At 36.2% G+C, this 12,234-nt stretch overlaps 1 protein-coding gene across 3 annotated transcripts in view; it reads right to left on the bottom strand.

Annotated features, from left to right (window-relative positions):
* The window catches only part of ephb6 (eph receptor B6), a 68,630-nt gene that overhangs the window by 20,604 nt on the left and 35,792 nt on the right, over window positions 1–12,234 (bottom strand). For all 3 annotated transcript variants that reach the window (XM_048153122.1, XM_048153123.1, XM_048153124.1), the window contains exons 6-7: window positions 2,834–2,989; window positions 57–328 (exon numbers count right to left, since the gene is read on the bottom strand). In XM_048153122.1, coding sequence (XP_048009079.1) covers window positions 57–328; window positions 2,834–2,989 — 428 coding nt within the window. The remainder of the gene's footprint in view (window positions 1–56; window positions 329–2,833; window positions 2,990–12,234) is intronic.

Genomic DNA, 12,234 nt, shown 5'->3' with positions numbered 1-12,234 from the left:
CTCCAGGACTGACGTTCGCCACCCCTGGTCTAAAATAAAGTGCTGTACGTAATTACCTGGATGAGGTAGGTGACCCTAGTGAGCAGGTTTTTGAGGGTGACTCTTGTCTGCTTTAAGCCAGTTTGAGAAGGGGAAAAAGAGACAGTCTCTCCACACCAGGAGCACATGCTGGGTGGTGTGCTAGTAGCAGACGGGCAGATTCGGCACACCACCCCATACCACACTTCCCTCCGACCCCCCATGTCCGTGGGAGGTCTCCAGCGCAAAGACACCCCACCCTCAGAACTCTCATACTCCCATGATAGAGACACCGGCGCTGATGGAGGGCCTGAGAAAGAAAACCTGCAGTTATTCACAAACACTCTTAAGTGCTCACCAGCTGCTGAACCTTCTAATGATTACCCGCTATAAACCAGAACAGAATTTAAACTTGAGGAATTTGGTTAATAATTGGGCTGATGACAAATGAGTGCCCACAATAAAGAAAAGAAAATCTTTTAAAATATTTTTTAAAATGTATTTTGTATTCATGTTGGTTTCATATGGTTTTGAAAAACTTTTTACCATTTGCAACAAAATTATTTTAGTATCCATCAAGTAAAAAGTAATAATATTTTGCATAGAGCTTAAATAGATCACAGATACTGTAGTTCACTTAAAATTGAAGTACAGATGTTAATCATTATCTTCAAAAAATATTTTATTTATTTATTTACAAAAGAATTATCAATTAATAAATATCAAGTTCTGGGTAAGTCACAACACATGACATTGTACAACTAACCGTTCGTTATCTTAAAAATGTCAAATAATAATAAAAAAAAAAGGATCCCCAACGATCTGTGGGTGTCGTCTCTATGATATAATTTCCTGTTTTATGTTTTTTTTTTTCCCTGAATGTTTCTGCATGTTGGTTACACCACATGACTTGGTTTGGCAGACAAAGATTTTTTTGTTGAAATATATTTTTTCCCCAAGAAATAATAATGATTTTTTTCAAAAAGTAATTATTTTTTAATGGCTTTTTGCTTCATTATGATATCAGGACAACTGTTTCACCCAGACATTTTTTGATTTATGCTTTTTTATTGTACTTTTGAATAAATGAATAGATCCAGACAAAATATGTAATAAATGTCATGTAATTGACCTACACTCCCAGATTAAAAAAAAAAAAAAATCAGCAAAAATTGTATCTTTAGGGGTGCAACAGCTTGCCACTGGGGGAGTACCCTGAAAGAGACATCTTTAAACCTTATTTACCCCTAAAAGGTTCACAGTAGTTCTTTAAGGGTACATATTGCTACTCTAATGGCGCTTTTCCACTGCATGGTACAGCTCGGTATGGCTCACTTTTGGGGGGTTCTCACTGTGTACAGAACCTAGTACCTGGTACTTTTTTTAGTACCACCTCAGTTGAGGTTCCAAGTGAGCCGTACAGATACTAAAATGTGACGTGTAAACACTGCCGATCACTGATTGTCAATGAGAATCGTCACTAGTAGCGTCATTGGAGTTGCGACACAAGACACCAAACCGGCTAGATTAAAATACTCAGCAACAGCCATTGCATTATCATTTGTTTGCTTTTTTAAATGAGTTGCTTTTAACGACTGTCGCACGCAACTTGAAAAAAATAAATGGCTGTATTGTGGTCAGTAGACGAGGTGGTGGCACAACTATAACATTCAGTCTTTAATCCCACCCACTTTGAAGCGGTACTAAGTGGAAAAGCAAACCGAGCCAAAATAAAGTGAGCCGAGTCATACCACACAGTGAAAAAGCACCTTAAGGTACTTAAATGCACCTGGTAGGGGTAGATAAGGTACAAAGTTGTCCCCTTTAAAGGGACAACTGTTTTACACATTTTTCTTTTACACATTTTTCTTGACAGTGTATAAGGGTCATTGACAAATAAGGTTTTTAAAAATGTAAAAAAAATGATGTGGCTTTTATAATCAATTAACACTGCTTTTGTCATTTTCTACAAGATGGACAAAATTTGTCACCAAAAAAAGTCATTTGGTTTAACCAAAATTTCGGTTTTACTGAATGACAATATTTTCGAACAATGCTAACAGACTGATATCTAGCTAGCAAAAGGACAATCAAACATTTTATATTTAGTACAAATTTTTTAAATATTACAACATTTTCCATGTTTTATTGCGGTTGTACCGAATGACCGGATGTTTCGGGACATGCGTACAAGCAAGTGAAAACATGAATTTTTTAAATAGTTAACAGAGAGTTAGTTACTTTGCTTAATGACCATGTGGTCCTTTGCAGGTGTCTGAATGATGTCACATCCTGTCACATGATATTGACCACATGACTTGATCCAAAATGGTCTCTTTATATTGGTTACTCCGAATAACATCAATGAAATTCATTTTTCTGGACATTTTTCTCATAACAAAGCAACAACTTCTACACATAATTTTTATACCATTTTGCACTATGTTGGTATATGATGTTATCAAATATACAAAATATATACATTTATTACATTTTAACATGTTTTAATCACAAACAAAATGGCTGTATTGGCCTTTGAACAGTTAAACCGAATGACCTTTTGACACTTCAAAATCTTTAAAATACCTTTATATGTAGCAAAATATAATTAAAACCTTTTGGATTCAATGAAAGAGATCTAGTTGTACTGCCTTACATACTTTGGATGTCATATCTTTGTTTTTTATTATTATTAAGGCCTTTGGACAAAAAAAAAAAAAAATTACCCGTCACATAATTGACCCATAAATGAGGATTTTCTGTTCATTGTATTGTTCATTGTCTTATCTTCTTGCATAGCTGGTTGTTCTCTTACTTGTGCAGGCGGTGGTGTTGGCATCGGTGGGTGCGCGGTAGTAGCCACTCCGACACTCGCAAAGTTTAGACCCTTCTGAACTGGTTCTGCTGTTAGATGGGCACTCTGTGCACGAAACTGAGCCAGCCACTGCTTTATAGGACCCAATTGAGCAGGCTGTTGAAAAGAAAGAAAAGCATTACAATTACAGCACAAGATGTGCTCAAGCTGTTTGGAAAGTGCCCGATTCCTGCTTTGGAATTCTGTCAATTACACCAGGAACTGGATGCCGAGTACAGAAGGGGAATATAATGATCCAACTGGATGCATTGACTGGCAAATGAAACGTAAACTGTTGCAAAGAGAATTGGAAAATCAATTTGTTTCAAACACACTCAATTAGTGGGTGCAAATTTAATAAGCAAGGTTTATTGTTGTCACAGGCACTTGATTTATTTAGTCGCATGTATAATTACCAAGAAAACAAAGAGCAAAAACATTGTTAGAGGGAAAATCGCTCAGCCTGATTGTTGTTATTCTGACAGGATGTAATTTAATGAGAAATCGCTTCTAGTTTCGTAACATGCTGCATGAAAAAGACAGATCTGAAGCCGTTTGAACCACTTGCCACCCAAAACCAATGCCACAACCATGTGACCTCTGATTGACTGTTAATTTGAGTACTTTGCATAAAATACTACTTCATTGGACTGTTGCAAGTGGATATTATTATATGTTCACCTTATGAAACCTTTCATTTGAGATTGATTGTGACCCAGCTTGACGCTCAGCAATGACCGCTATCCTTTCAATTGTGAGGCCACAGAACAAACCACAACAAACACAATATGAGTTACATCAGGGAATCAATATGCTTGCATAATCCACAATGAAATGTCCAAGTGCATAAGGCTTATCAAACAATATATTCGCTTAGTCACAGAAGAGCTCCTATTATGACACTTGTGACAGTAATGCTGTGATTTGGTGAAGTGCTTTGTCATGCAAAACCTGTGACATTTTAACGCTTTATCATAATTACGGTTGAGCTAAGAGTTGCCATTTCATCCTTGTCAGCCTTGAAGTCCTAACAAGTCCCCATGTGAATAGACAGGTCAGGCACGTATAACGCAGTTTAAGTACTTCAATGACAGAAAGAGAGAGAGCAAGAAAGAGATTTCAGTTTTCAAAAAGCTAAAAGGATTTTTATGTTCTCACTTGTCTGTCAGATTTGATATTCGCTCCTAAACACTAGTGTGAGAAGTGAGAAAGGACGAATGAAAGATGGGCGTAGTGAGAGAAAAGAAAGAGCATTGTCCATCTATCTTTCATGTGGTTGGATTATATTATCCAATGTGTTCTCCTATAGCTGTGACAAAAGACAGGTTTTAGCTACAAATCTTCTTCACTCCTCAGACAATCTCCTACACCTTCTCAACATTCTCTCTCTTCTGTTCACACTCCCCATTCACCCACTCATCAGCCAATCACAGGTTCTCATCTCACAGGTCTCTAGCGGCCACTATTTAGCCACAAGGCATCTAGTTTCCTCATAAAATGAGCACATCTATGAACACATCTAAAACACATCTATGGCATTATTAACTGGCCCAAATTTCTTATTAATTAATGAGATGGCATCGATTTGAAACAGAAGTTTTTGATCTGCTGAAGACACAAAAGGTGTTTTTATGACATGCTATAATTTTTTGCTAGTTTCAGCCTGACGCAGTTATCTTGCGCCACGTTGTTTAAATATCAAATGCATTTGCGGCCATTTGTGTAGCCATGGGCATGCTGGTCTGAAAACGAGGTGTGTTCAGGCACATTGTTGGCACGTCACTATTTTAAGGCAACTGAAATAGACTGCGCCATTGACCAACTGAAAACTCGTCTAAAGTCAATGGCGCAATATTTGTTGTGTTATTTGTTAGTAATATGCGTCTATAGACGGGTGCACAATGCGCGTACACTCTGCTTATTACACACACAGCAGCACACAAACATGGCAAATATTAAAAATAAAAAGATTACAATGTAAACGATTATTCTTGTGTGCATAAAGATAAAAATGCTTTGGTGGAATCCGGCATGTCCAGTAGATGGTCTGCTTGTGTACTTTAACCTTGCCGTTTCCTCGCTAGAGAAGCGTTCAGTTTTTCCGCTTACAAATTCCGCCATGTAAATAGCGAATCTGCCATGGCGCGAGTGCAACAGGCTTTTAAAGGAATGGGAGATGATACTCTGGATGGTTTACGCCCAAAACATACCCATTACTCATTAAGAGAATAGAGACAGCCCTTTTAGACCATGCGCCGTGCGCGCCGACCATTTTTCCCATCCTTAAACTAGCAAAAGTGGATTGGGACACGCCCTAAGTGCATTTGCGCCGTGCGCTTTAGACCATGCGCTTAGAACGTTAAAATAGGGCCTTCAGTGTTGTATCTGTTAACATTAGTTAAAGGGTTAGTTCACCCAAAAATGAAAATAATGTCATTAATTACTCACCCTCATGTCGTTCCACACCCGTAAGACCTTCGTTCATCTTCGGAACACAAATTAAGATATTGTTGATGAAATCCGATGGCTCAGTGAGACCTCTATTGAGAGATATGTTTAATATATAAACATATTTGAAGCAGTTCATGTGAGTACAGTGGTTCTATCTTAATATTATAAAGCGATAAGAAAATTGTGCGGCAAAAAATAAAAAAAAAATAATAATGACTTTTCAACAATATCTAGTGATGGGCAAATTTCAAAACACTACTTCATGAAGCTTCTGAGCTTTATGAATCTTTTGTTTTGAATTAGTGATTCAGATCTCCTATCCAATGGCTAAAGTGCTGAAATCACGTGACTTTGGCGCTCCGATTCACTGATTAGATTTGTAAAGCTCTGAAGCAGTGTTTTGAAATTGGACCATATAGATATTGTTGAAGTCGTTTTTTGTTTTTTTTTTGGCACACAAAAAGTATTCTTGTCGCTTTATGATATTAAGACAGAACCACTGAAGTCACATGAACTCTTTCAAATATGTTATGGACCTTGAGAGTTTGAATGGCTTTGCTCTCAATAGAGGTCTCACTGAGCCATCGGATTTCATCAACAATATCTTAATTTGTGTTCCGAAGATGAACGAAGGTCTTACGGGTGTAGAATGACACGAAGGTGAGTAATAAATGACATTATTTTCATTTTTGGGTGAACTAACCCTTTAATGCGCTGTGAACTGGCATGTACATTTTTATTAACTAACATTAACAAATGTTAATAAATGCTGTGAAAATATATAGCTCATTGTTAGTTCAACTTAGTTAATTAATTTAATTTCATATAGTCATTTTTATCTCACAGATGTGTCCTTTCACAAACAATGATAAACCGACCATGACCTCTTGAGGAAAAGCCGCTGTATCCATTGTGCAGAGTGAAGGGGTTAAGGGTTTTCAAGAGGCTGAAATCACTGTGTTGGCAGTAAATGTTTGAAATATTTAATCATTATGTTGTTTACACTATGTTATCCTTCTCCATCACATGACAAAGTGGGTGGCCTGGCTGGGATGCTGCCAGCCAACTCAGGAAGTATGCGGATTATTCTATCAGGCTTCTATCAAATTTAATCACAATCTTTATTTGAATATATATATATGATCAAAAATACAGTAAAAGAGTAATATAGTGAAATATTATTACAACAAAACTATTTTATATTTTCATATTTTTTAAAATGAAATTTATTTGGTGAGCAAGTAATGCCTTAATGTCTTAACATGTTTTCATTATTATTAGTGTTGAAAACAGTTTTGCTGCAAAATATTTTAAAATGTGATATATTTTAGAAATCATTTGTAACATTATAAACATCTTTACTGTTACTTTTTATCAATTTAATGTGTCCTTGCTCATCTATCTATCTATACAGACGCACACACACACACACACACACACACACACACACACACACACACAAACACACACTTGGCTGTACCAGAAAACTCTATTATATTATAAATTACATTTTATTATAGAAATCAAATATAACTTCATTACCAAATAAAAATATTAATTTTGTTTATACATTTCCTTTTTCTTATATTATATTATATTATATTATATTATATTATATTATATTATATTATATTATATTATATAAAAGTGTATGTTGAAAGTGTATGTTGGTTTGAGCAGGTTTATGTGCGTGTTTGAGAAATCAAGAGAGAATTAAGCTAAAGGCATTGGTGGGGGAGGGGCTGTTCAAGTTTAAATAGAGCACGCCTCAAACAAAAACAAAACTGAGATGAAAAATTAAATTAGGAAGCATGTTGTATTCAGAGAAGCAGTGAAAGAGACGTTGAAAAAAGATTCAGATGAAGGAAAACTGTAAAAGCAAATGGGCAGAGAGAGCGAGAGACCTCAGTGGAGTGTATAATTTGCCGTTGACATCGTACTTGGTATTTAGATCGCTGACCCAATTTCTCTCTCGCTCTCCTTCTTCCTCTCGTGGTTGCTCTCATTCTCTTTATTTGGCTTGCAGCATTCTGACTAAAGCACACAGATGCACAAACACAAACACACATAAACACATGAACACACAAACAACAAACACAGTGACTGATGCACAACTTCAAAAACGAGACATAAAAAGGTATGCACTTATTTAGTACTCTCTCTCTCTTTCCCTCTCTCTCTTTCTGTCTGAGCTGAGCTTCTCAGACCGCTATAGAAACCACCCTAGGAAATACATTTCTCTCTAATTAATCTCCATAATTATCCAATTTAATGTGAAATTATTTGCTTGTAATGCTCTGCTGGCTCCTGGCATTATACAATACGCTTGTTTTCCTTTGAATAAATTGTTCAGCAATAGCTAAACTGGAGACTGAAAGCTCCTGGATGTCCCATTGGAGACAGAGGATCATTTGATAGTGGATGATTTGCAGTATGATAAAACCAAATCATGCTTGCACAGAAAAAAAATCAAAAACAAATTGGCAACTCTTTTGGCAAAACAAATCAACATACACAGCAATACACAGCTTAGTTTTATTCACTGACAAGTGCCTAACACTATCCACTTTGTGTTCAGTGTAGAATGAGTTAGTATTTATAGTAATAGTAGACAGTATAATGTATGCATCACAATCACGATGCTCTTTGCATATTATAAACAACCTAGTCTTGCATAGCAAGACCACTGATCTATACAGATCAGTGAGCAAGACCTTCAGACTCATGACAGAACATCTGAACCCAATCGCAGCTTTCACTGGCCAAGGGCCGCACAAGAGGACATCTGACCGTCATGTAAAGCAACCAATCACAATTTGTTTTGTTTCACGTCATGTTTAGGGCCGTGAAAATGAGAAATAGATGTACCTATGATAACAGACTGGCGTGCATCTATTAAGCTATTCATTCAAGAACGCTGTGCAAGTTTACGGCAACAATGGCGAACTTCACATACTTTTGAAAATCCAGCGTTTAGTTAGTCCTGATAAGTGCTCAATATCACAGTTGTAAATACAATGGCTTTCTTCTTCCATGAGGGTCTTTGGTGTCACAAGATTTCTTTTTCCAGGTGGACCGTTAAAGTGTTAGTTCAACCACAAATAAAATTTCTGTCATTAATTACTCACCCTCATGTCGTTCCAAACCCGTAAGACTTTCATTCATCTTTGGAACACAAATTAAGATCTTTTTGATGAAATCTGAGAGCTTTCTGTCCCTCCATAGATAGCTATGCGACTACCACTTTGACGGTTCAAAAAGTTCATAAAGAGATTGTAAAACTAATCCATATGAATTTATTGGTTTACTCCAAATTTTCTGAAGAGACTTGATTGCTTTATATGATGAACAGATTGCATTTAGGCTTTAATTCACATAAACATTGATCAGCGAACATAAACAGAAGCTCAACCGAACCTGCTTGGTGCACGAGAACAAACCCTCTTCCAGAAGCTCAAATGTGATGCGTAACACGCAACAATGAACCTCATTGGTTCTCACACACATCAAACAAACATGCTTGAGCTTAAGAAATTGAAAGCCTAAATTCAATCTGTTCATCATATAAAGCAATCATGTCTCTTCAGAAAATTTGGACTAAACCGCTCAATTCATATGGATTATTTTAATGCATTACTTTTTAATGCACCAGAGTTTCGGTTGCATAGCTGTGAATGGAGGGACAGAAAGCTCTGAGATTTCATCAAAAACATCTTCATTTGTGTTCTGAAGATGAACGAAGATCATGAGGTTGAGTAATTAATGAAAGAATTTTCATTTTTGGGTGAACTAACACTTTAAAGGTGTTTTTACAAGATGTAATATAAGTCTAAGGTGTCCCCTGAATGTGTCTGTGAAGTTTCAGCTCAAAATACCCCATAGATTTTTTAATTAATTTTTTTAACTGCCTATTTTGGGGCATCATTAACTATGCACCGATTCAGGCTGCGGCCCCTTTAAATCGCGCACTCCCTGCCCCTCGAGCTCTCGACTATAATACAGTGCATTTACAAAGTTCACACAGCTAATATAACCCTCAAATGGATCTTTACAAGATGTTCGTCATGCATGCTGCATGCATGCGTCGGATCATGTGAGTAAAGTATTTATTTGGATGTTTACATTTGATTCTGAATGAGTTTGAGGCTGTGCTCTGTGGCTAAAGTTAACATTACACACTATTGGAGAGATTTATAAAGAATGAAGTTGTTTATGAATTATACAGACTGCAAGTGTTTAAAAATGAAAATAACGACGGCTCTTGTCTCCGTGAATACAGTAAGAAATGATAGTAACTTTAACCACATTAACAGTACATTAGCAACATGCTAACGAAACATTTAGAAAGACAATTTACAAATATCACTAAAAATATCATGATATCATGAATCATGTCAGATATTATTGCTCCATCTACCATTTTTCACTATTGTTCTTGCTTGCTTACCTAGTCTGTTGATTCAGCTGTGTACAGATCCAGACGTTAATACTGGCTGCCTTGTGTAATGCCTTGAACATGGGCTGGCATATGCAAATATTGGGGACGTACATATTAATGATCCCGACTGTTACGTAACAGTCAGTGTTATGTTGAGATTCGCCTGTTTTTTGGAGGTCTTTTAAAGAAATGAGATTTATATAAGAAGGAGGAAGCAATGGAGTTTGAAACTCAATGTATGTCTTTTCCATGTACTGAACTCTTGTTATTCAACTATGCCAAGGTAAATTCAATTTTTGACTCTAGGGCACCTTTAAAGAACGAGACACACACATCTCCCAGAAATCCTGTAGAATCAGATGGTGACTTTGAAACTCCTGAGGTGTTTCCCATTTTGTGTGCCTTAGGCATCAGACATTCAGCCAACAGTCAGTAGGCGTGACATCTGAGGCTGAGACCTTTTCATCCCAGAGAATCGGGCAAACTGGCACCAAAAAAAAAAAAGAAAAAAAAAATGTCATTGTACACCCCAGTGATTGAATGACAGGAATCCAGAGTGTGCCTTAACGCTATTTGAATGGCCTTAACAACTTGGAGGATATAAATCTTACAGCAAATCAACATCACCCCTCCTTTCAGGGATGCTGTTTAGTATATTAGTCTGTCAGGAGTGAAAATGAGTCACTCTGCCTTCATAAACACCAGAAAATCTAACAAAAGGTTAACTATAGCCAGAGTCTAGAAGATTCTACAAATGACATTTGATATTTGGCACACGTGGGATGAAAAGATGGACATTGAGCTGTCCACTATGCTAAAAAAGTTTTCATGTGTGGATGAGCAGGTGTAATTGTTTCATCTGCTCAGTCGTGCTTTAGTGACTACAATCTTGAAGGACAAGTGAGATCAAAGCAAAAGAACAGTCATGTCTTTGGGGGCTTTGAGACTTGCTCTTTAGCACACAACTTGCTCAAAGCTAGTAGTCTCAAATCTGATACTGTAAATCAACACATTTGTCCAGAAAATATTTAAGTTGGAATTCACTATACACCGTGTGTGTGTGTGTGTGTGTGTGTGTGTGTGTGTGTGTGTGTGTGTGTGTGTGTGTGTGTGTGTGTGTGTGTGTGTGTGCGTAAAAAAAGAAAAAAATTTATCCACGTCGGTAGATACTGGATATTTAATTACATGCCTATTTACTTTTTTTTAGCTTATTAAATGACCTTTTCTGTCACCTAACGCTTACTTAAAGTTAATCTTTAAAAACACTAATTTAATAACACTATTAAATGTAATCTTTAGTAGATCTCAAAATCAATATCCATTTTCATACTGCCTAAATTCACTTTTTTATGTAGCATTTAAAATGATTTAAAGGATTAGTTCACTTTCAAATGAAAATTAACCCAAGCTTTACTCACCCTCAAGTCGTCCTAGGTGTATATGACTTTCTTCATTCTGATGAACACAATCAAAGTTATATTAATAAATATCCTGATGCATCCAAGCTCGGCAGTAAGCGTTACCAAATGAGTATGAGCTGAACGAAGTGTCTCCATCCACATCCATCCATCATAACATATTCCACACGGCTCCGGGGGGTTAATAAAGGCCTTCTGAAGTGAATCGATGCGTTTGTGTAAAAAAATAAATAAAAATAAAAATACATATATAACAAGTTATGAAATTAAATATCTGGCTTCCGCCAGACTTCCTTCCGTATTTAACTTACGAAGAAAGAGTAAAACTCTCGCAGTTAAAAAAGCTTACGCAACGTCAGTTACGTTTTTTCCGTAATTTAAATACAGAAGGTGATCTGGCGGAAGCTAGATAATTAACTTCATCACTTGTCAAATATGGATTTTTTTTTTCACTTTCTCATACTCATTTGATATCGCTTACTGCCATTATAAAGCTCAGATGCATCAGGATATTTATTAATATTTCTCCGATTGTGTTCATCAGAAAGAAGAAAGTCATATACATCTAGGATGGCTTGAGGGTGAGTAAATCATGGGGTAATTTTCATTTGAAAGTGAACTAATCCTTAATGTTTTTAGAGTTTTATTTTTAATTCATTTAGGCAAAAAAGTAAAGAATTTTATTATTGGCCATGTATCATTTATCAGCAATTACAGCTTTAATTAAACTTATTATTATTTTTGGCAATTGAAAAACAATTGAAGAAAGCTGACGCTCTTGACCAGACAGCAAAGCAGCAGCTAAAAGATATATAAACAAACAATCAAATTGTTTTGGTTTATCCTTGAAAGTAACTTATCTTGCTTAACTATTTTTAGTGAAAAGACAAAAAATAGTATGTTTATTTATTTATTTTGCAGTGAAGATTTCACTGTCATCTCATTGGTCATAAAATCAGAACATAAATCATAATTCACATTCTTGTCACTTCAGTTACCAAGCCATGATTGGAATACAAGGAGACAAAACGTGAGAAATTCAAATCAGTTTGCTG

Source organism: Megalobrama amblycephala, linkage group LG13 (assembly GCF_018812025.1).
Source record: "Megalobrama amblycephala isolate DHTTF-2021 linkage group LG13, ASM1881202v1, whole genome shotgun sequence".
In the NCBI taxonomy this organism is placed as follows: Eukaryota; Metazoa; Chordata; class Actinopteri; order Cypriniformes; family Xenocyprididae; genus Megalobrama; species Megalobrama amblycephala.
Note: the sequence above shows the minus strand (reverse complement) of the source record. Positions and strands in the feature narration are given on the sequence as shown.